Source organism: Gambusia affinis, linkage group LG10, assembly GCF_019740435.1.
Source record: "Gambusia affinis linkage group LG10, SWU_Gaff_1.0, whole genome shotgun sequence".
Classification (NCBI taxonomy): domain Eukaryota; kingdom Metazoa; phylum Chordata; class Actinopteri; order Cyprinodontiformes; family Poeciliidae; genus Gambusia; species Gambusia affinis.
In genome coordinates this window covers 1,467,305-1,492,594 of record NC_057877.1, presented here as the reverse complement: position 1 = coordinate 1,492,594, position 25,290 = coordinate 1,467,305, and the positions used below count along the sequence as shown (strand labels likewise).

General features: G+C 38.9%; 1 protein-coding gene across 7 annotated transcripts in view; it reads left to right on the top strand.

Annotated features, from left to right (window-relative positions):
- LOC122837974 (inactive N-acetylated-alpha-linked acidic dipeptidase-like protein 2) overlaps positions 1 to 25,290 on the top strand; it is a 321,561-nt gene that overhangs the window by 13,543 nt on the left and 282,728 nt on the right. The window contains exons 1-4 of one of the 7 annotated variants that reach the window (XM_044128205.1): positions 8,798 to 8,906; positions 19,392 to 19,504; positions 21,007 to 21,089; positions 24,990 to 25,028. In XM_044128205.1, coding sequence (XP_043984140.1) covers positions 21,053 to 21,089; positions 24,990 to 25,028 — 76 coding nt within the window. In that variant the 5' untranslated portion in view covers positions 8,798 to 8,906; positions 19,392 to 19,504; positions 21,007 to 21,052. Of the gene's footprint in view, positions 1 to 8,797; positions 8,946 to 19,391; positions 19,505 to 21,006; positions 21,090 to 24,989; positions 25,029 to 25,290 lie in introns of those variants that run through there. The other 6 variants (XM_044128204.1, XM_044128206.1, XM_044128208.1 and 3 more) reach the window with 6 other exon arrangements.

Genomic DNA, 25,290 nt, shown 5'->3' with positions numbered 1-25,290 from the left:
CAAAACGTTCAGTCCTTAGCAGTTTAATGTTTTCAAGCTTGACGTTTGTTTCGTGATTAGTAATAAATGATTGCTGTGGTAGACACAGTGGTGGTTGATTAGCTAATTTAAACTCCTGATCTGTGTGGATTGCTTTTATTTTCTTTTTTTGTGTACTGTACCACAACACAGCATTCTGTGGCACATCTACATTTTAGAGTTGTCAATATCAAATTAGTAAGACTGACTTATTTCCCTCACCTTAGCTATTTTTTTTCTTTTTTTAATGAAAACATTTTTCTGGCTTTGTTATCTGGTTGTCATAGTGATAGAAATTAGTGGCAAGCACTGTGTCCCTTTTTCTGTTATTGTCACACATACACTTAAGATTTAGTGTGTTATGTTGACAACTTGACAGAAAAAACCCTCGACAGTAATTGTAACTTTTCACCTTGATGTGAATGTGGGATGGCCTTTACATTAGCAGTTTTAGCCTGTAGCCTTATCTAAAGACTAACTGCTTTAGATAAGCAGTGTCTGCCTGTTTGCTAAAGGCAGACGTATGTTTCTAAAATCATGGAGCACACCTTCCTAAAATGACCTCTCACAATGATAATGTTTTTCATAAGTGCTGTTGAATTAGTTAAATAGTACACAGGTACAGATTAATTTGTTTCTTATTATTCTGGAGACAAGAACCACCTGCCGCTGTAGGAAGTGGATGGCAGAAAAGCTGTCACAAAACTCAGCTGAGCTGCTGTTTATTTACAGCGATTAATAGCCTGAAGGTGCTTCTTTCTGCGCCATCACTTAAAGAGGGGTTCTCATCTCGTTAAGGATGAATCCCTCAACAATTTGCCTGGCGGGAAAGCCAGATTCTTGTTTTTTATTTTGGTATTTTCTTTCGTTCTTCACCCTGTCTTGCCCTTCAGCTCTATCAAAGTTCCTGCCTTCCACTGAAATGCCACATACAATTTCAGTTTCTCTAAAATAATGTCAAATGCACAACTCCCCAGGGACTTCCTTACTGCCTTTACTTAGCTTGACAAACAGCTAGAGTCAGATGTTTTGTAACAGGGAGTTAGCAGTGATGGAGCGCCAATAAAATGTGGTTATTTTATTGGTAAAAAAAAAGTTATTTAAATGGAAAAAAAAAAGATTGAAATAACTTTTTTCCATCATCAAATAAATAAATGATTTTGTATATACCTAGGTTTTCTTCATCTAATATTAGGTAATATTAAAATGCCTCAAACCAATATGACAAAGGTGATAGTCTTTGTTCCCAGTAGTCTTGACATTAAATTTATTTTTGACAAAGCACATTGTGGTTTTACCTTTTAGTTCTATTTTATCCCTTTGCTCATTCTTGGTATTTTTTCGTCTTCTCTTTGCCCCACTGCTGAGTTCAGGACCTCTGACATATGATGTATTATCCTGTTGATGGACTCAGCAGTAAATGTTTTGATACCCTGGGCTCCCATTGTGTGTCAGTGCATGAGCTTTATTTTACCCTCAGCAGGTCCAATTGTGGGCATGAGTGTGCGTGTGTGTGAGAGTGTGCGGGTGCAAATGGCTGGCCACGAGCATGAGACAAGTTCAGTGTAAACTCATCTGTGTTGCCCACAGCTGGCCGCATGGTGTGTAATCAGCACCTGGACCTGTGTGGGAGTCATAGATCAGGAAGTCTCAGCTCTCTTCTTCTGCAGGATGAATCAAGAATTGCTTTAAGCTGCTGTCTTTCTAGAAGACCAATGCTGGACACAGGCAGTGTTGTGGACCTGTTGAGTTTATGATTGGTGTTAGTTTTTTGGACAAGTTTATACCTAAACATGAAATTTTACCACCTTCTAAAAGTCAATTGAATGCAACTCTTCTATATAATGGTTGCTGCTTATTCTATTTATTTTTTGGAATTCTGTAAGTAAAAAGTTTTATTTTACATCTGTACTTTATTTGCATGTTATTACGAGAAAAAAGTTAAGTATTCCGAAGCCACCAATGACTGAATTGCAGGACATTATTAGTCCCTATAAAACAAAAATTTTCAGTGTTGTTGACAGTCTGAATAACCACATTTTGTAACAAAAGTCTGTGAGTTAATAATATAACTGTAAGAACTGAAGGATTGTGTGAAAATAGTAAAAGGCCATGTTGAGTGGCAAGCTGCTCCTTGACTTTCCTCCAGAAGCGTTTGGGTACAAAATGACCAAAACTGAAATAGGGTAGGGGGATGTAAACAAGACTTGTGTGTTATTCAAAGTGATGGGCACACTTCTGTTGATGTGCTGAAGCACAAATAGTGAAGGTAATTTTCCATTTAGCATTTTAGCGCATTTTACAAAAAACCCACTGTATACAGAAGAGCAAGTGGAGATGATGAAGGAACTACATAGAGATATGGATGCAGCTGGGAAGGGAGCCAGTGAGTCTTGGTGAGGTAATAACCTAACAGCTGGGGAGTGAATGGCAGACCGACTGAAACAACAATGTAACTAGAGGGAAACCTAAACAGGAATGATCACAAAATAAATCCAACGCCTAAAATAAGAATCTAGACTAGTGAAAGGGATGAACCAGATCATACAAAAGCAAACAAATCCAAAACTCAAATACATGAACTAACTTATGGAGTAGACTGGGATGATGAGAAATAAATCAACCTAAGAAAGCCACCAAAAACAAAGAGGCCAAACAACCAGGGGTATGACAAGTTGTACTTCACCTTTTTGATTCCATCAAAGTACTTTAGAGCGAGTAAATGTTCATGATTGATAACCTAGCTGTATCTACTAATGTTATGATTATACTATTATAAACATGAGAATTCTAAGGAAGTTTTCTTACTTTGTGCTCTTTCTGCCTTGTGTCTTCATTCTATTTGATGAATTCACAAACAGTTCCGGCATTCAAAGTCTCCTCTTGTTTGCTTTAAGCAGTAGAGAACAGCTGTTCTTTCAGCACACAAACACAAATTGCACACGCACATGGAGCGATACTCAAACACACGCATGTAAACCAAATCCGTCACACAGACACACACAGATCCTCCGTTACGGGCGAAGACATCTGCTGTTTGGTGTTCACAAATTATTGATAGCAGTAAACAGAAAGTTGAGGGGAAAACAGGCATTTCTCATGCTGATGAAATTTTCACGAGCTGTCAGCCCATTCAAACCAGCGCTTTGTTACCAAGTGGGACGGCACAGCAACAAAGGGAGCTTTTTCACCACAATTTTCCCATATCGAGGAGAATGGTGCAGTGGGGGTGAGAGGCAGGTTGGGTGACAAGAGCAATTTAAAGTCGAAGGGGAGAGGATAATCAGGGTAGAGCTTATGTTTTTTTTCCTAAAGCTCTTTTTAGTGGAACAAAGAGTGGCGTTTTCTGGTAGTGTGTAAAAGAATTTACCCAGTTTCTCAGCAGATCAGAATGAAATATTTTGAGAGTAACCCACTTTTTGAGAGTACCCAGCTTTCCAAAGTTTATATGCATATTTTGAAGTGCAACATATGGAAATGGCAGATTTCAGAAGTCCCTCAATTTTGTATTTTTTATTTTTTATTTTTTTTACACTCACCTGAGGTGCTTTTTAATTTTTCTAGAAAAAGTCAATGTGTCAAAGGAAAGATGGAAACACATTTGCTGAATAAGTTCTTCTGAAGTAACGAACATTTATGTCACGAGTGATCATCTGTTTCCACTGTCGGCATTTGCATTTCTTTCTTTACATCTCCATGCAGCATGTAAAATTTTCAGTATTAGTTTCACGATACAGAACTACAACCTGTCCAATGTCAACACATTCACCACCTCTCTTTCTAAGATGTCCTCCATGCTAGTCTGTAACCTCTACTTCCTGTTTACAACAGCCATGCACAACATCAACTCTAACCAAATTATGCTTTGCTGTTTGGTTCACTCCAAACCAGTTGATGGAAACACACCAAATTTGTTTATTCTTTTTTTTTTTTCTTTAATTTGACATTTTAAAAATTTTATCAAAATTTACATGACAACTAGAGGGAAAACATAGCAAGTGTGAAATTGGAGGTCTGACGGTGTGTTGGTCTGCTCTTGCTCCTGACCAGCCAATCCAGGAGCATTATTTATTTTCCTTGGATATGATTGGCTGGACCCCAAGAATGGAGATAAAGACTGATATTAGCTTCTGCAGTAGTGCTTAGACAGTTTCCACCCTGCATATGAATGGATATTAAGGAACATTCCCTTTAAATAAACTCTCTTTAAATTAGCTTTAAAGGGAGTTTATGAAATACTATCCTTGTGCATGTAAAAGTGAAAAGATTTGATTTAAGGTAATAAGATGAGTTGCACTTTTGGAATAAGCAACTATTTAAACGGGCAGTTAGAAGCATTTTGAGAGGGGATCACCATTTTCTCCTATAAATATCTCAATTTTAAGACATCCCTAAAGGAGTAACATTAGAAGCTCAACTCAGACTTTCAGATGAGGCTTATTACCCATTGTATTTTATGAATTGAAGCGGTTCATATTTCAATCTGACTTGAAGTTAGTTTTTCACTACACTCTCTCATCAACAGTATTTGTCTCACTTCTTGTGCTCATTATTCCTCCTCGGCAGCTGACCCCTCACCAATGATCATATCACTCCTTATGATTACCTGCAAATCTGACAGTGTGTATATAAAATTGTTATTCACACTTTTTTGTTTAATGATCTCTAGATTAACATAATGGTCCATGGGTGGTGGGAATAATTGCACACCCTTTTTACTGTAAGCACTTAATGTTTAATAAAACTCATGAAGAAAATATTGGAACACAAAGGTTTAACGTGTTATGTTTCTAAATATATCTCAAAATCAACCAAAAATAAATAAATAAAAAATTCTATTAAGGGACTGTTTACCTCTCTGAGATTTACTCATGCTATTCTTGGGCCTTTTATTGACTTGTGCAGCTTTGTTATATCCCTGCTGTGCTGTGGAGAAAAGCAGCAACTTTAAGTGTTCTTTAGTGCTGTCCCTGTTGTGGTTGGACTATTTCTGAAGCAACACAGCATTTATGGTGTGATATGGCAGGAACACATCCTTTTTTCTGTAGGAGCAATTGCTTTTGTGATTTCAGTGAGTGCTGTTGTTTTACTTCTTTTTTGATGAAATGTCAGAAATGTAGTAAAGCAAGAAATTAATGTGCCACCTATATTGTTATACTTTAGTAAATTTTACTGTTTTTATATGCTCAATAGATCAAGTGAGTTGGATACCCAAAAAATAGTCAAACTGACTATTTTTTGGGTAACATTACTTGGTGCGGTGGTTGTCTGGAACAAATTTAACTGCATAATAAGTAGAGTTTTGATAAAATCTTCCTGACATGGTGATGTGGATGCAATGTCTGGATTTCGTGCTACAGAAGGTTGAAAAAATGAAATAAATAAAGAAGCATTTAATGGGTCATGAGTTACCCATGGTGGATGCAGATTGAGGTCAGAGTAGTCCTTGGTGAGAAGAATCGGCTAATCCTAATTGGAACACATGTAGCATATGCAAATCTCACTAAAAGGCTCAATTGGGATGTGAGTGAAACCCTGCAGTGCTCACATGAAAGCTTTCAGCACAAATGAGACATTTCATTTCAGATCTGAAGTACCTTTCTACCTCACAAAATCAGGCAAAGGTCAGTCCAAGGTGACCTTGTTTAAAGAGCCTTTGGTTCATTGTGATCAAGATCCAAAAATCAACAAAACGAGAAGAAAGAGAAGCAACTAATGTAAAAAAACAACTCTAAACAACTCAAATTTAAGAAAGTTTTGCCTTAATTCTCTTTACTAATTAAAGAAAACTTTGACTCCTGTCAACAAGGAGTCTGTGGTTGAATGACATTCTTTTTAAAGGCAATATGTTCATTTAATGTGTGATTTGAAGCCTCTCCATCTGTCCTTTATCTCTCTCATAATCCGGGGTCCAGTCATGGGGGGCAGCAAACTTAGTGTACAGCCCAGAGTTCCAGCTCCATCAGGGGCATCCCAAGGCATTCACAGGCCAGCAGACTGTGCATGTCCTGATCTTCTGGATCTGCCCCTGGTGGGACGAGCCCTGAACGCCTCACCAGGGAGGCGTCCATGCTAACCAGATACCCGAGCCACCTCAACCAGCTCCTCTTGACGTGGAGAAGCACTTCTGAGTCCCTCCAAGATGGCTGAGTTTCTCATCCTGCCTCTAGAGGGGAAGCCAGACACCCTGTAGAGAAAACTCATTTCGACTGCCTGAATCTGTGATCTTGTTTCCAAATGTCATGACCACAGATGAGGTTAGGAAAGTAGATTGACCCATTGGTAAATTAGGAGCTCCTCCTTCCAGCTCTATCCCCAACACAGCAGACCAATACAGGGGTCACATCACTGCCAGCGCTGGACCGGTCCCAACCTGTTTATAAGTCACAGGTGCAACTGTGGTGCTTCTGCCTAAGAGCAAAAACGTCTACAGTTTAACACTTTAAGATGGCATGTTTCTAATATCACCATGTGCAAGTTAGTTTTTGGTCTGATTTAACTTTAAACAGTGATGGAAAAAAGATGAATCTCTTTATATTCAATATATGCAAACCTCTGGTTTCAAGTGTAGACTTGCGGAACGTTTGTATGACCTGCAGTATCTGTAGCTGTTGCAAGGTAAATATCATGGTAACCAGTTTGAAACCTCTGCAAGGACAGAAATTGGGCGTGCTTGGATTACATAAAAATTTGATGGCAATGATTTTTAAAGATGAGAGACAATCATAGACTAAAGCTGTGAAGTATTAAATCTAAAGGACACCTGTTTCCTCTTGAAAAATGATCACCTCTTCACAGCTCAAAGGCATCTCAAAGCATTTGTTTAGCTGCAATATGTGAGCAATGTTAGTGATTTATTGGCTATAGGGAAAACCTGCTGGAAGACAGACTAATGAACTAATATTACTAGTTCTGTTATATTTTATAGACTTTTTTATCTTACACAATAATTTATTCACACTGTTGCTCATTAAATAATCATCTGTCCCTTTAAAGATGGTAACGCATCTGTAAGTATCCTGAAATCAGCAGAGTGGGTGTAGGTGGATGGGTGGGGGGCAGAGGGTATCATCTGAAAATATCTTGATCCCTACTGTGGTGAATTGGGGAGAGGAAATAGCTGAGACTAAAAACCAAAGTACTTTATCAGTCTGTCTGCTTTGCTGCCCTCACCTCACCTGTGGTCATGATCTAAGTCTCCAGAACCAGGCTGTGCTCTTAAGGAATTGGAGTGAACCTCATCTGTGGGTTGGCTGGACTGTAGAGATGAGATGATTAGTTTGCACTTCTGAGGAGTGCTCAAAGTAGACCTACTGCATTTCTGCATGGAAAGGAGTCAGGTGAGATGGTTCCAACATCTGGGACAGACCTAGCATACATGCTGGTAGGATATGAATTCAAAATGTCAGAAGGTAGGCACCCATGAGTCTGCCTGATTAATGCCAGAACCTCCTCAACTTCAGCCTGGCACTGGGTGTTTCTCATTCTCTCATGAAAGTAATGCATCATTTCCTGACATCTGTGTAACTGAAACTTGATTGATTTATAACGCCTTCCATTGTCATGAAAATCCTGATACATATTTATTACACCTTTGCAAAGGTTTTGACCTTCATTTCCCTGCTCCCAGGCCCTTTTTCCCTCCACACTGTTCCATTCCATGCTGTCTCTTATTGACACTGAGATTCCATGGGTTTGTGGCTTTTTAATAATTCAGCCTCCAGAATGGATTTTGGTTTTCATTTGCAGCACGAAAAGCCTTGCTCCACTGAACAATGTTCTAGCGCCTAGGCCCCTGAAGTGTCTTCTGAGGCAGAAATAACGGAAAAAAAAATTTCCCCTTAGATGGAATCTGGGAGTCTAAAAAATTGAGAAGAAGAAAAATGATAGGAGAGAAAGGAGCAGTGATTTTGTTTCTGCTTGCATGTCCAGGACAAACACCTGATATTCTTTGAGAAACAACCTCCTCTACACTGAATAGCAGGTATCACTGTATACCCGAAGCAGTGAAAGAACACAGACTTTTTTAGCACCTTGATAGATCTGTGGGCCATTTTTGCTCCATTTCCTCTCTTTCTTTCTGTTTTGTTCGTTTCCTTTTTTCAGTTTTCATGACACATTTTCATACAGTGACATATTAGTATCCATCAGTTTTGAAGGGCAGGGCGATCACAGAGGCCTGTGTGTCATACATTATGGCACAGAACTCATTTCCTGCCCGAGTTTAACAATGTCTGTGTCCTCTGAGAGGTGAGACTATATGAGGGACACATCATGAGGCCCTGCATCTTCGGATATTGTGAACGTGTGTACGTGGAGGCTGGAAAGAGAGAAGACAAAATAAGGCCAAAGGATTGTGATGTCCTCTAAAATGACATCCAAAGTCACTCTAGCATCAGAATGTTGGATGAAAAACAAACTGGGCTGCTTTCAGCATGAACAGCTGACACACATCAAGCTCAGGAACAGGAACATAATTCTACAAAATGTCTGTTAATATTAGCTACTGTTTAAAAACGTGCTTCAAAAGATCAGCTCCACATAGTGATCAAAAGACTCATCCATTCAAGTAACATCTGTACTTTATTGCTTCATGAAGTCGGATTGATGTTTACATGTTTTATATAATCTTTCTTACACAATACAACATTTGAACAGCAATGACTGGTCCAGTAAAGCAAGCTGCAGCATTGTTTTGGGTAGGCGTGTTAGGATAAGTGGAGTGATAATCTGAGAAGAGCGAGAGGTCAGCGATAAAGGGAAGGGCTGATCTACAAACAGACCTCAGGACTGCAGCTCTCCCAGTCAAAGTATTGTCAGTCACAACCTCATTGACGGGATTCTACAGTCTTTCAGACCGCGTAGACGGGTGATCCTGGTGGTCCCAGGTGGGTGGAGGAGGTTTGGCTGGAGGGCAAAATGAGCTGGTAAGGACTGGTTTACTTTGGAGACATGGAACATGGGATGGAATGGAGATGGAGACGGACAGCTGTGGACTGATGACGGATTCAATGATAGGGACTGATGTGGCATGGGAGAAGTCCTTGTAGCCTTTCTAGTTATGGAAAGAAACTCTTTTATATCTACATTTAAATACCTAAAACTAGTAATATTCAGCTGTGGGATGTCAGGGCCAGCAGGACCTTCTCTGCTCGCCCTAGAAAATTGAAAAGAAACTGTAATGGAATGTATGTTAAGTAAATATTTGTGTGTCAACTTTATATGGCTAATGAAAGGCTTAGAGAAATTTAAAATCTTCTGATTTTATATCAGTTAGCTAAACTGATAACAGCTTTGCTATACTGCTAATTTGTAACAACTATTTTGTGACATGCCCTTCATGTTCCAGGATGTCGGAGTTCCTGGTATGTTTGTCAGTGTTAAAATAGTACATTTATGATTACCAAAGGATCTACAGCTTCATTGACTGCCAGCAATGAAGGATTCAGTCTCACCAGCTGGATTTTATACAGAAATCCTCAAAACCCAGCTTTTATTTTGATAGCCCAATATGCTAACAAATATTTAGCTATGTGTTAGTATAACTAACACATAACTTGCTAAATAGTTAGCTTACTAACTAAATCTTTACTCTTTTCCACTTCTGATAATAGTTTAAACAGTACTCACTGGAATATTTAGTAATTTGGACATTCAGTAGTTTGGACATTGCCATGTGTATTTTATTACTTTACAACATTTATGAAGCTCTCTCAGGCATACTCACAGCTTTCTAGTCTCTGCTAACAAAAGCAACTCCACAGCATGATGCCATCTGCGTGTTTTATTGAATTAAACTATTCAGGCTTTGAAATGGCTGAAACTTTGGCTGAAGATTTAGATGTAGACAATAGTTCTACAAAACATTGTATTCAATGTCAGAAAGCTGGTAGAGACGCAATTCATTTTGTACATAAGAGAATGAGAAAATTTTCAAAGCAATACCTTTCAGTTTTGCTGCATACAGTTGAGCACAGTAGCATGATTAGTTACTCTTGACAGTTTTCCAGATGGACTGCAGATACACATCCAATCAGTTTTAGCTTGATCTACTTTTTAGAATTAGAATTATTCTTGAATAGGCGTGTGTGTGTGGGAGGGGGCAGGGGGGTGGAGGTTCTTTCAAAGCAAATGTAAACCTTAGTTTTGAAAAACCTAAATATTCAATGGAACTCCCAGTTGTTTTTTTAATCATTATTTTATTTCATGAGGTTATAAATATTGTGGGATGAAGATAAAAGTCCTGATATTGTGCAGGATGCAATCAATGTAATGTGATTCCTCGTTTGACTCATCTTTCTAACAAAGCGCTGCCTAGGTGACCCCTCAGGCAGAGTTAATCTGCCACAGTTCTGTTTAAGAACATCAGCTTTATTAACCTTTCCTTCATTGATCATTCTCTGAATTTAACAACAGAATGTATGATGAGGCAATGTGACGGGGCAAACATGAGCTTAGAACTAATGTATGATGTCAAAGGAATTTTAATGTTTAAGTAAAGAGCAGCTTTACTTAACTACTTAGTGGGAGTCTGCCGACAATACTGTTGGCTCCCATTGTTGTATTACTTAAAATAGTTTTGTAGACAGAGGCATTCATTATTACTGTAAATAGCAGAAGTAATAGTGGAAGTCAATATTCTTCTGCGCATGCAGCTCACGTTGGGTCGTAATAAATCACACAGTGGTCTGATTTTATTTTAATCAGTCATATTTTGGCAAAAAAATCTGAATTGAACATCAAGACCTGCGTGAACGTAGGCTTTGATGCATTGGAACTGGCTTCCTTCTTTTTAAGCACCTCCTCTTTCAGACACTTTGCCTTCAGCTGCTGCTGCTAGTCTGGAGGAGCTGAGTGGGAAGGGGAGGGATGTTCTGTGGGGCGGAAGCTTGGCTTGAGACTGAATCTCCAAGGTGGGGCTTTGCATAAATAGGTAGTGCTATATGAGAGCAAGCGTTCACACACCTCAGAATGATTGCCATGGGAGATTCAAGGATTCCACTAGCATGCATGAAAGAATCCAAGCAACACTCCGGGTATGTTTTGGATAAGGACATTTTTTTGTAGCGATGGATGGATTGACATAAGTGCCACACCAAACATCTCCATTCACAACACTCTTCTTTGTGCCAGCCCAGCTGGATAAAATCAGCCTCTCCCTGCAGTTCCCCACCACCCTCATTCACCTGCTCTCTCATCTATCTCGTCTCTCTTTGATACAACACTGTTGGGCTTCTTGCCAACAGTTAGATCTCAGTGGGCCCCATCCATATGGCCGACTTGTTCAGCAGTCATTACTGGCCCATTTAACACATCTAATTGTTCGACGTTTGACATCTTGTCAGAGCAATTAGTTTAGATAACTCCTGCATGAGACACTGTAATGTTGATATTGTCACACGTTTGTTGCCATACGTAATGCCAACGTTGTGTACAGTAAATGTGTGAGTATAAGGGACTACTGTGATAAATCTGGAGGAGCCTGCATTGGGCACAGAAACTCGTTCTGAGCAGAAGAAAGCTCTGTGAAAGTTGCTAAATATGATCTTGTGAGGATTGTTGAATTTCTGAGTCAGACAGCATAACTCTTAGTCTGACTGTGACACAACCTCTGAGCTGATCTTTGCCATTCGAGACGATACCTGTGATACCATTAAATGTTCCGCACAGTGTCAGAAGCACTCCAGATGCCTCCCAGTAGCAGCTCTTCACTCTGTTCATGACAGGTCTATTTTTGACAGTAGCAACACTGAGCACAGACTCTTGGCAGAAAGTCAGGCTTTCAGTCTGTGGAGGGAATGTCAATTCGTTTAAACAACAGCCAGAGCACAGATCCTATCCAATCATATCACATCACAACATTAGCAAATAACTAACAACATTAGGTCAGAGGGCTCTCAGGACTGATGGCGAAAATTTTATAAAGTGAAAAACACAAAGTGTCCATGACGCCAAAGGCACTTTTGTATATGCATGTACTATATTGCCAAAAATCTTCTTAACTTTTGCATTTGCTATAATGCTAGCCCACCCTGTTCCATCCGCTCTAAACAAACTCTTATTTGTTTGTCTATAAAATCTGGTTTGTTTGTGGAGGTGTAAATTGGTAATCAAACTCTGGTCTGCCTACAAACTTGCAGTAGGTATGTTTGGTCCAAGTGAACTCTGGCTCTGTTCAAATGCTTATGTGAATGCCAAGCTGATAGGAGACCTCTCCAGAAGCAGGAAGTGGACAACAGTGCATAGCATTATGGGTAAATACAACAAAAATAGCCTACCTCTTTATGGCTTGTGGTCTTTTGCTAAAGAAAACAGACAAATCCTACAACCACTAAATTCTAATGCTTCTCCACTTTCATTATATTTTCTGAAGAAGGAAGTTGAACTCGGTGTCTTCAGAGATTTCATGTCGTTTCCTTCAGTGGTTCTAGGTGCAGCGCCACCACAGCTGAGGAGGGAAACATGTGTGAAAGCGAAGGGCGCCAACTAAAAATGTTGAAATTTTGGTTCCCAATCGAACTGAGTCTCCTAGACTGAGGTGTGAAAACACCCTAAAATTCTCTGAGTAATGACACATAATCTAACAAATCTTTTCATTTCTGAAATTTGTTCCAATTTATTTGTTTTATTCATTGTTGGCACTTCTTTCTTTCACTCACCAGTTTGGTGAGTGCATAAGTGAGCGCAATATGTTCACAACATATGGAAATCCATGCTTCAGACTTTCTGTAGGTTGATGGAATGTAGCTCTGGGTTATATCAAATCATGTGTACAACAGAGACATGGTAATGCACGAATCCTCTGTGCATGTGTGACATACTACACAGTACATTTCCTCCCTGGAGAGAACAGAGTCAACAGAGGGGATGGCTACCTTCTGGCATCTGTCACCCTGAACTGTGTTTAATTCCATCCACACTCCTAGCTTTCCATTTACCTCATGTCTTTTCCTGTCTGCTTTACCTCCCCCCTCATATGCTACTTTCCCATCCCTCTATTCTTCTCCATGACTCCATTTCTCTTACTTCAGGCATGAGTCTTATCCCCTTTCCTCATTTCCACTGTAGCAAAAATTGTTCTCCCTTTCATATTCGTACACTTTTTCCTTTTTTGTACATCTGCAATCTGCTGTATTCCCCTCCTGATATCTTACAGCTACAATATGTTCTTGTGTCTTTTGGAGTTACCAGGTCAGGCGTAGAGACTAATCTGAATTTCATTCACAGCATCACTGGGGAGTTTATATTCAAAAGAGGAGAGGGGGAAGAGGTTGTCTCTTTTATTTAACTGTGTTTCTATCCTTAAGTGACCTTTCATTTTTCAGTTGTCTAACGCTTGTATATGCTTCCCAATTGTTTGGTTTGGTGTCAAACACTTGTACTATGGTAAATATGACAAGGAAGCACAGTATCAGAAGGTTTGTAGAAAGTCCAAAATGATTTTGTTTTCATGACTGATTTGTTAGTGTTTTTGCTTGTAATGCATGGAGTGACTGCTGAATTATAATGAAGACCAAGACCAGAATGCATGACTGAGACAAGACCAGGACCTTTAAGGGTTGAGACGAAAACCGAGGGAGGGCGAGACAAAGCCAAGACCAGACCCCTAACCCTCCATAGCCATCTTTGTGAACCTCACTTACATATAGCTAATCTTCTTCATGCTTCCTTTCGAAGTGTCAATAAAAGTTTGATGCAGTCGTTACCATCTCTGAAAGTAAATTGTTGCAGAATTTACAGCATGTTGTTTTATAAATTCTTTATGATTTATGTAGCTGAATTGTATTATTTCTTAGTGTGTTTTCACACCTGATAGTCCAGTAGACTCAGTTTGATTGGGGATCAAAATGACAACATTTGTTACATTTTCAGAACTGTACTTCTCTTTAACACTCCACTGTGTTAAACAACCCAAACTAACTGAAAAACCTGTTCCCCCATCGTTTGTGGGGGCGCTACACCAAGAACTACTGAAGGAATTGACACAAAACCTCTGAAGGCCAGTGCAACTTCCTTTTTCACAAAAAGAAAACAAAAACGGAGCGGTGTCAGATTTTAGTGCTTGTAGGATTTCTTCATTCATATACATTACTGGTTTGGACATCGCCTACTACCTGCTAACACCAGCAACACTCTTTCAGGCGCCATTACTATGCAGTGAGTCTGTCCACAAAATCAAAGGGTTCCAATGCGGGATGAGCAACAATCTGTCACAAAAATGATCGCAGTGCCTTTATTTCTTTATTACACAATTTCTATAAATGTGGCTTAAGTTAAAGCTGAGGAAATTGCTGATATCTTGGTATGTAAAATATGTATTCTTCCTTCATATAAATCTATAAACAGCTTTGTTTCTGTCAAGATGCAAGTGAGGACTAATGCTCCTGTACATTGGTGAATAATTTATTGCATAATTGCTGCTGTCAAAATTAGTTTCTCAAAATGTAACAAACCATGACTCATATACCTTATACATATGAGACAAATGAAATATCCTATTTGATGACAAACGAGGCAATTCAGTTTTTGTGATTTATTTAAGGTTTAAAAAATACACAATCTGCAGAGCGCCACAGCAAAGGAAAAATAAGCTGATATACAGGTGCAAAACAACTTTATTCTGCTTTTCCTTGCACACAACATCTTTGCTAGCCCGCAGAACAGAGAGTTTTAAAATTGACAAGAATCCCCTGCACTGCAGGTAGCTTCCTGGTTACGGTCTCCAGTCCAGTTGCGTTTTTACTGCCTTCCAACCTTTTCAGAGTTCACTTCAGTCGGACCGAGACTGAGGTTTTAGACAGATCAGAGTTTGCTTATTTAGTCCATTTTGGATTCACACTTTGCAAACAAATTGGACTTTCCAGACAAATGAATTAGAGTCTCATTAAAGACTCTAATTTTGGCCTGGTATGAATGCATTCTTAGTGTATGAGTGACAGAAGTAGCAAAAATAGATAGATAGCAATTAATGTTTGTGCGTGGATTTGAATCAATTTGTTTTAAATCCAACGAAAGCAAAGATAATTATTTTAGGATGATCATTTTAAAAGTGTTTTGGCAATTTAATGACATTTCCATGGTTGAGGTCTCGACTGGTCTAGAATACAGAATCCATAAGTGTCCGAGACTGAGACAAGACCAAGTTCAAATACGGTCATGTCTAAGAGAAGGCTGAGACCTACTTTCACTAGAGACCTCGAGACCAAGACCAATCTCAAGTACTACAACTCTACCTTAATGATGAAGTTGGAACTCATTTGGCCAAGGTGAATTCATTCGCCATCAAACTTATTGTCACCCTGTGCTTAAAAATTGATGCCACTATTTCAGAAGCAAACTTGCCACAGAAAAAAATAATTTGTTTGGTAGATTTTTGCTGTTGTTGTAACAATGTTGCTTTGCAATACAATAAATCTTACTCTGTCAAAAAGCTTATTTATCCTCCTTTAAACTCTGGCACATTTGTAGGAAAATGCATTTGTGGCTTAAGCTGCAGAATGAAAAACTTTTCATTTAACAATTGAAAGTTATCTTATGGTACTGAGCTTGTCAGAAACCTGCAGCTCTGTAGTCCAAGAACAAATTGTGATATGTGGATTAGATGTGCCTGATGGCCAGTTAGTGAGAGGCAGGGTAGACCCCGGACAGATAGACAATCCATCACCTGGCCTGGCTTGAAAATAAAAAGAACAAATCAAAAAAAAAAAAAAAACCTGACATTTTGCTTTCTGACTCCCTAAAGATATTTCATTAGAGAGATCTGCCCACCTCTTTTTAATTCCCTCTGAGTGTTAGTTTACTGCTGAGGTTTTTGTAATCAGCCCGGGAGCTCTTAAAGTATGAGTTGTTGTGTAAAGGGCATACTGAGCTCATGCTGCATCGCTGTCAAAGACCCACACCCTGAGGAGCATGTCTGTCCTTGCACAAACACTGGAAGAGAGACTGTGACTGCCACTGCAGGTCATAAAACAGTCATGCCTAAAAAAAAATCTCCTTTTTCACGACAAGATTGTTAAGGGTATGCATGAGAGCACAGTTTTGACCTCCAAGTGCAGTGTCGGTTGTTCTTAAAATGGTCCAGATGGGACGTTTTGACAAGCCTTTTAGTGGAGTGTTAAGGTGTTGCTCTTGTTCAAGGCCACATCTGCAGGTAGATCCAGTTTAAATGCGGCAGAGAAAAAACAAAAAGGTAAAACAGTTTGAGTCTGTCTGAAATTAAGGAGATTTGGTCTGTAAATGTTCATTTGGTTGTGTTTGCATCTTTACAATTTAATTTAGCTTTTTTGTCACAAACAGTTGAGGCCAAAATTATTAGCCTGTCCCTCACGTTTAATTTTAATTATTAGTAGTATTTTTTTAATACCTAAATACTGTTGAACCGATCAATTTTATTTTTTTTCCTCTCCTGAGGAATCCCAGTCCATTCTTCTTTGGCCAATCTTTCAAGGTCCTACAGATTTGATGGTCTTCTCCCATGGACATGGTGTTCAGTATATACCACAGATTTTCAATGAAATTCAAGTAGGGGCTTTGTGCAGGCCAGTCAATACTGTTCACCTTGGCTTTCTGCAGGTAGCTCTTGAGCAGGATCGATGGGTGTTTTGGTCATTGTCATGTTAGGAGACAAAGTGACGATCCACAGAGAAGGTCATGCAAGTTTTGATTGATGTCAGGGGCAAGCTGAAGATTTGGAGGTGTTCTTTCAGAATCTTCACATATCCTTCTTTTGTCAACCTTGACCAGATTTCCAGTTCCAGACACACTGAAGCATCCCCACAGCATGATACTCCCACCTCCAAACTAAACTGTGGGGACAGTGTGCTTGCTTGTTACACACCTCTCCCTTCTTTCTCCAAACTCTAGAACTCTACTTTGTTCTCATCTGAAAAAAGAACATGGCTCCAGTATGCATAACCTTTCTCCAGATTGTCCTTAGCACACTTCACCTTCAGTACTTCTGGTTGTAGTTCAGGTGTAGTTTTTCTTGGCCAACATCCTCACAGTTCGTTTCTATGCAGGGCTCTAGTGACTGTCTAATTTGACAGTACACTTCCTGACTTGGCTCTGTCATTCACCAGTGTTTGGTTCTTGTTCTAGGTTCTGTCGACTCATCTCTCACTAGTTTTTCCAGAGTCTTTGAAATCTTTAGCTTCCAACCTCTGCCAGACTTGTTCTGCACTGTGGGACTCTCTTTGAATTTTTTGATGATACTTCTCACTCCACTTCTTGACACTTAAACACTTTGTATATTCTACTCCTGCTTTGTGAGCATCAACAATTTTTTTTTCTTGAGTTTAAACTGAATTGTTTTGTCTTTGGTATGATTCTTTCTCAAATGCTTAATGAGGATTTTATATTGTGTGTAAAGTGGATGGCAACCCTTAGTTTTACAAAGTGAAAGTGGTTTGTGCTTTGGCTATAGAGAAAGGTCAGTTCTCAAGGGGGCTAATAATGTTGACCTTGGTAGTTGGTTTTTGAGAAAGAACTTTGTTGTGGGAAAAAATAAATGAGTGTATGCATCCAGAGTGTGACACTGCTCTCTGGGCACACCACTGCTGAAACACCTAAAATTCAGTCTCCTGTGTAGTTTTAGAAGATAAGAGCAGGAACAAGAACAATGTACATTTCGGTTTCTAAAGTAATTCAGCTGTTGATTTATTGCAAACTTCTAAATGAACATGTTTGGAACCAGTCACTCCCTCATTCTCATACACCCACTCACTGTCTTACATTTATGTAATAAGAACTAATAGGATATGAAAGCTTGGAACACACAGTAATGAACTCACACTAAATGCGCCTACACCATTAGTCCCCCCCCCATATCCCCCAGAACCTGTGTGACCTTCTCTATGATTATGTGTCGTGATGGATGTGGTCAGGTACCGCTATTTAATCATACTGATAGTCATGATGGAGAATTTACTACTTGGAAGTGGCAGCATGGCAGTGACATATGTTCAAACACACACAGAGACATATACATCCACACGCCTGCTCTGTGCTGCAGCAGGAAGGAGAAACCATGTCTTCTCGGTCCTAGTTTGGACCAGATAGCATAAAATCCTAAAGTGCATAAACAAAAACAAAAGAATGCATTACACATGTATGAAATGTAAATGTAAGGTTTTAGCTGTACTATGTTGTATAAATTAAAAGACAATAAATGTTGCTGCAATTGAAATGTATGAGGTTTCACTTTGGGTTAGGTTTTATTTTGGCCTCTCCAAACCCTTTGCTACATCTCAAATGAACAAGTGAAAGAAAAATATGTAATTTGTATTAACCATTTCAATCTGTCAACATAAAAAGAATTTCAACGCCTATTGAAAGTAGTTCATCTGCCCAGGGTCTTTGGAAGACAAAGAGGTCCATAGCGTCATACATAGCAATAAGCACACTTACAATACTAATTAGGAATCAGAATACATGGCAGATCAAACTAAAAATGCATCAGATAAACGCCCCGATCGGAATATTCTGAATGAGAGGGCTGGCTTATGTAAACTGCCTTGTGTCAATGTGATACTTTTGCCTTCAGTGGGTAGACGCTATGTTGGAGAAGCAAAGCCTGTCTGTGGTCTCCCATTCTGTACTGCAGGAAGACCAATAGCACGTGTTGCTTAGCCTGTAGATTAATTGGGGAGTGCAGTAACATCTCAACTATTATCAGACCTTGGCATGGGTCCATTCTGTGTGCTCAGTAGAGACAGAACCAACACATTACTGTGTTTGTTTGTTTCTATTATTCAGCACAGACAGAGGTACACTGTCTTCTGTGTGCTTTTAGGGAAATTTAGGGAATTTCTACAAATCTGTGAATGTCAGCACTTCTATTGAGAATAAAGCAGGTGCATAGAAACATACATCATGATTGGATTAAGTACCTTTGTGCCAAATAAAGTATTCATTTGGATTAATTAATCCGAATACATTTCAATCTAATCAAGGAATAGTGTGCATGTAGCACTAACCTCTCCTGGAATATTACATGCTAGTGTGCCATGTTGGTTGTTGCACTAGAATGACTGCACGTTAAGTGTTTGTGTTGAACTCTGCTTTACCAGTGAGAGACCAACGCATGATGGAAACACTTTCCTGAATATGCCACACTATAGAGTGCCAAAGTGCACCATTCCATGTTGGGGTTGTGTTTTCCCCTGTGGCTGACATGTTAGCATTTGTAAGGAAAAGTCGAAACATAGCAACATTTTTTTAAACCCAAAATACTGTAATTTTGATATTTCAAGCCACTATGCCTGACAGCTGCTCTGAGATTAGAAAGCCTTAACCTTGACTGCAGCCATACAAATGTAGAACACATGCAGGGGAACCAAGCAGATGGAAAATCCTGACCCTGCTTGTTTTCACAGAAAACTTTGCAACTGTAAGACAAGCTGTTATAAGGCATCAATCAGCGCCGAGTTGTGCCTCCAGGAATGTTTATGGAGCTTCGGAAATGAGACCTCAGCATTGAACTGCAAAGGTAACCACCACTGTATCGTTCAGGTCACTGCACTGCTTACAGGGACGAGGAAGTGGAGGGAGGAGAATGTAATGTGGAAGAAATGAGCAGGGGCAAGATGGGAGGGAAAGAAAATGGGGAGGACAGCTTGGTTACATTCAATGCAACACCTGTGTTTTAATGCGTTGTTGTTTTCTCTTGTCTTATCACCTTAAAAATGGTTTATTGGGCAATGCTAAATCTGTGCAGGTGTATTTAATTGGCCTTTTCTTGTAGGTTGAAAAATAAGAAATATTTAAACACAAAGTATATCAGCTGCTCTATATTTAATGTTCTAAAAATGTAATTGGGCTACATAAATCCATAAAATGTGTGGCAGCTTAGCCTAGCTTACAGAATTTCCACATGTGTTACCGACTCACAGCAGTGACGAGAACTGGGATTGGGTGTCTTGTTAGGATTTAATTGGAAATCCTGTTTGAGACCCTTAACTGCAAGGACAACCTGTTATGAACTAAAAAGCAGAGATCTGGGTCTGTAGGACATGCACGTTCTATTTCTGTTTTAATGGCAATGAAATTTCTCTGAGTCATATCTGAATGCCTTGTAACAGAACATCATGACAGTTGTATGTGGTCAGATGATAAAAAAAGTTTTTGAAGTTACAATGTTTGGTTATTCCTTGACACTGGTTTAATTTGTTTTCCACCATAAGTTGTTATTTGTCAAAAACTGTTAAAATGACAGACTTTCCTATATGTGAAAGAAATGTTGTAGCAGTTAAGAATTACCTGTAATTTCAGTGGTAATTTTAACTACCACTTATAGTTAAGTGGTAGTACATACCACTTAACTATAAGCCACCATTTTGTTTTCATCAGCTCCTAGTGGTAATGTATTGCAGTAATCTTGAGTCCCAGGAGGGTTTGAATGAACCCAGCGTGGGTTTTTGAGCTTGCGCGCAGTCCCCGAACAGTCGGACTGACCAGACATGTGCTTTCATGGGTTTTTATTTCACCTTTGGGATTTCAGGAAGTGACAGGAGACCCCTATTGGTTCCCTGTCATCTGATGATGAAGTCTGCCTCACACAAACTAGGACAGTAGAAGGATTAAACAGAAGCATTTGGACCCTCAGCTATTAAGAAACGATTGCTTGTTGAAGTTGTGGACTTTGTTTGGAAGAATCTGATCTGATTTTACCCAAATGCTAACGGTTAGCTGTGATGTATGTAATGTTTCAGCGTCATAAAGCTCACCGAAAATTGCTTGGGCTACACACAACCACGTGGGAAGTAGCATTGCAAAATCTTTTCCAGCAATAAAATATCTGAAACATTTTTCTTGCTCTGACTGTAGTGGCTCAATATATGGAAAAGTGGCCAGCATGGACTGAGGGGCTTCATTCACTTCCTTCACTCCCATTACTAAAATACTGTAAAACCATGTATAGGTTAATTCAAAAACAGCACAGATAATCAACATCATTGTTCGCAACTTCTCTTTCAATTCACCGATTCCCAGGTTCAAATTCCACCAGAGAAATGCAGCTCAATGGGAGAAATCTCAGATGGAGCATTTAAAGGGAGACAAGAATCAAGCCTATGGTAAGGCTACATTTTAACAAATCCTCACTTCTTCCACTGAGCATTTGTGGTTTTTACTGTAAAAGTAAAGATTAACTATACAGAAGAGTGATGCAGTTTCAAAAATCAGAAATGCATTGGTCTGGATTCTGGAAGGTAATCGTTAACATCCTGCATGTTATGTAAATCTGTTTTAGGACATTCTTTATTAGATTCTCTTTTGTTTGCCTCAAGTCGTGCTTGTAACATCCTTCTGGGCCTCTGTCTTTGATTCTCCTTCCATTATTTGTGGATAATTTCATCACATTTATTAAAAATAGAAATGACTTCAGCAACTGGCCCCCATGAAACATGACTAAATAATGAATAGGTGAATTAACAAGTGAGAGATTTTGTTTCAAGAAGTTTTTATAATAGTCATTTGATAACTTCTCTCAGCAGTTGGAATTGTGGTAAAATGACTGTACAACTCTTCCTGACCATATAGATGCTTGATAGGTTTTCTAATAAAGTCATGATACAGGGACAATGCGATGTGTAAAAAAAATGCAACAATCAGTTTTTGTAGTGATAAACTAACGGTATTAACAGGTAAAGCACAGGTGTGTTGACTAATGGAACAGAGGTCTCTCCTGATTCATTAAGGGCATGTTTTCATCTCTACAGCAGAGGTCCTAAAATAACATTTCAAGGCCAGTGAGCTTTTAGTCAAAGACAGCATCTCTCTATTTTATTCTTCCTCAGGGAGACAAAAAGCAGCCAAGAAGAAACAAGGTGTTCAGCACAGCTATGAAGTATTTTTTATCCCCCTAAAGCTTTATTTTTCACTCACTGTCCCTTTACATGCATCTGAGAGTACTATTCTTTAAAGAGGGCATTTGCTGCACTCGACTAATCAATAAATAACTACCACTTCGCTGTGCCGCTGCTGCTGCTTCCTTTTTTTTTCCAGACCTGTGTAATTTCCAGCGCAGTGAAGCAGTCCCTTCTTAGCAGAACAGCACAACCTTCTCTCCAATCCCAGGAAAGCCCACGCACATATATAATTAAAGCGGATTCATATTTTATCTCTCTGGAGTCTGATAATTTCTATTTTTGTAAGTGAGGAAGGATCTAAAGGGAAGGCTTGACAGGAGTCCTGGACAAAGAAACAGTGAAGGAAAGTGCTACCTTTTTACCCAAAGAGGAAGAGGCTGCAGAAGAGGTTTTGCTCAACTGATTGCAGTGTTGTTCAGTTTCTCCTCTACCTTTTATGCAGCTGAAAATAAAAAAAAGAGAGAGAAAGGTGAAAAAGCTGTAATGCTCTGTGAAGGTGGGAATGATCTTTGTGATAAAATATTTTTTTTTTGCTACATTAAATTAAAACATTTTTTGTGTGTGTTTTCCACGAGTGATTCACTGCTGCTGTGCTGGAGGAGGACAGCTTTAACTATGAATGACTTTAATTAACAATTAGTAGTTTAGATCAGAATTACTAAGTCAGTGCATCACTCAGTTATTGAGAAAATAGCCAAATAGTTCAGTCTCACTTATTGTTCATAAATTACTTGTCTGATATGACCTAGGTTTAAAAATAATAGATGAAAGCATACATATATGTGGAATAAATACACACGCACACAGCCACACACACACTCAGATATACAAGAATATAAAATTAATTTGACAATTAGTTCAAATTGACAAACATGGTGTATTCCAAACGGCATTTCACAGCACAAATACAAGACTTAGAGGTGTGCCGATCGATTGGCCACCGATCATAATCGGCCGATTTCCCTGAAAAAGTGTATTATCGGTGATCGTCGATCACCGTTTCTTACTGCCGATCACCAAAACCGGTCACCTGTATGTCACTTCGCAGCCTGTGTGTGCACCCTATCTCCTCTTTCCTTCACACTGCGCAAGCGCGCGGCAACAAATCCAAAGCAATGTAGTGAAGAACTTTAACGCTCAGAGTGAATGGGGACGTTTGTGTGTTGCGACGGAGAAAGATCTCGCAGGCGAAGCACCTCAAAAAATGCATCAACACAACGAGTCTGATATGACATTTAAAAAAACAAACACTTGACGGATTTTGGCTACATCGAGGCTCACTGCAGAAAAAAAGCACACAGACAGCAGATAAATGTTGGCAAATGTTAAATATAGTGCAATAAAGTACTCATCTGTACTCTGGAGACACTGGTATGATTGCCTTTTGTAAGGCTAGAAGTCATGTGTTTGTATTGTTTATTTTTTTGTACTTTTTATTCTTTTATTGTCTTTGTTTTCTCTTTGTATGTAATCTGGACTCTGAGTCTGTAATAAAAATCAATCAATCAATCAATCAATCATAAAGCAACGCACAACTACCAATACTCACTCAGAATGACGGTAAGAAAGCTAAACAAATAACCCAAAAAATAATTTAAGTCAACGGGCTGGTGGTGTGAGATGCTGGTTCTGCTTTTGCTGTTGAGCTGCCGCTACGCACTACTTGTAGTAATCACATACGGAGAGCCGTTCAACCTCACCCGTAGTGAACTCTCAAACAGAACGTCTGTTTAAAGCAGCAGCATGTAACTTAAACAAACTGGCAAAAATATTTAACATATGTATTAAAACTTTCACTGTCCTAAAACAGATAATCTTAGCTTAAAGAAATCGATCTCCTCTGCCTCCTCCTGGCATTCTGCAGAATTACTCAGCTCAGTCCTTAAGATCAGAGCCAGCACAAAACAATACCATTCTCTCAGGAAGTTTTGATTCATTAACACAGGATTGTTTATTTGTATGCAACCTGCATTTGAATGAATGTTTGTTTTTTTTATTTGACATTATTGGATTTAGGCAGTGTTGTGAAATTTATTTGACTCATGCGTAACTTTTGGTACAGAGAGCCTTACTGTTAAATATTAATTTACTGATTGCACGTTTTTCAGTTGTCCTTTTGACTGAGTAGCTGCTGTATTGTGCCTGCAAGTATTTTTCAAGTATATGTCTAAATTAGGTGAAATTATAGCCAGATTATTTTTCAATTTGGCCAGATCGTAGCATTTATACCTAAAGCAAAAATATTAACAGCCAATCCAGGTGATTGGTAGCGATCGGTGATCGGCACTGATCGACCCTCATGGGTAATCAGAATCAGCAGCAAAAAAACTGATCGGCGCATCCCTACAAGACATTAATGTCTTGTAGGCATTAATGTCTTATGTAATGTCTTATGGATTTTTGACTGAAATAAAAATCAATACCCTTTCGAAAAAAAAATCTTAATCTATTTCAGTAATAATATAAGTTAAGTGAGGTGTTTGACTGAATATATCAATCGACTCTCTCTCTTTCTCTCTCGCTCTCCGTACATACATACATACATACATACATACAAACATATATGGGCTATATATATGAAACAAAAAAACAAAAAAAACTTCTTCATTGAATAAAAATTATGTTAAATCCAATTTTTTCAGGCTTATGAATATTTTTAAGCTTACTCTGAACAAGAAAATAACCTTTCCCACAGCCATCATGTTTTTGTGTGATTTGTGCCGATGGTTTCCTATCTGTCACACACCCCATCCTTCCACTACTATCTGCCACTTTTTCACTGTTGAACCATAAAGAGTGTCCAGCTTAAACTCCCTCTCAGCCTTTATCTGCACAATTCTCAGAGAGAACACTCTGGAAGGCTTTGTGAGAGGTGATACAAAAGCTCCCATCTCAAGGGAGGAGGAGAGAGAAGCAGAAGAAAAACTTTGAAAAATATGCTGCTGACAATTTATCTCTGCTTTTTCCGAACTGCAGGGGTGCCCACTTCAAAAGCCTGCATATAAAAGGCACTTTATTTATTTATTCACAAAAACAGTATATATATATATATATATATATATAAGTGCTTACATCTCACCTGGTTTGTTGTTCTTTTTTTGGCAGACCCTTGGAATCAGAAGATTAAGATCCAGCACATGAGTTGTGAGTAGGAAACATTTACTTGGTGTATAAGTTGAAACACGTCTGTGTTTTATCTGTTTGGTCATTTTTTATCTAATATAATCCAGATAAGTTTAAAGAACTTTGTGAACTTTGTAACAGAATGCATTTGTGGTCAGTTCAGGAAGGAGTTTGATTAGTTGTATCTGTCACCCTGTTTACTTTTTAGCTTTCTGGGGGGAAATATCAAAGTGTTTCCTTTTTCCATGTCCAATGGGAAAATAGCTGCAATATTCAAATATGC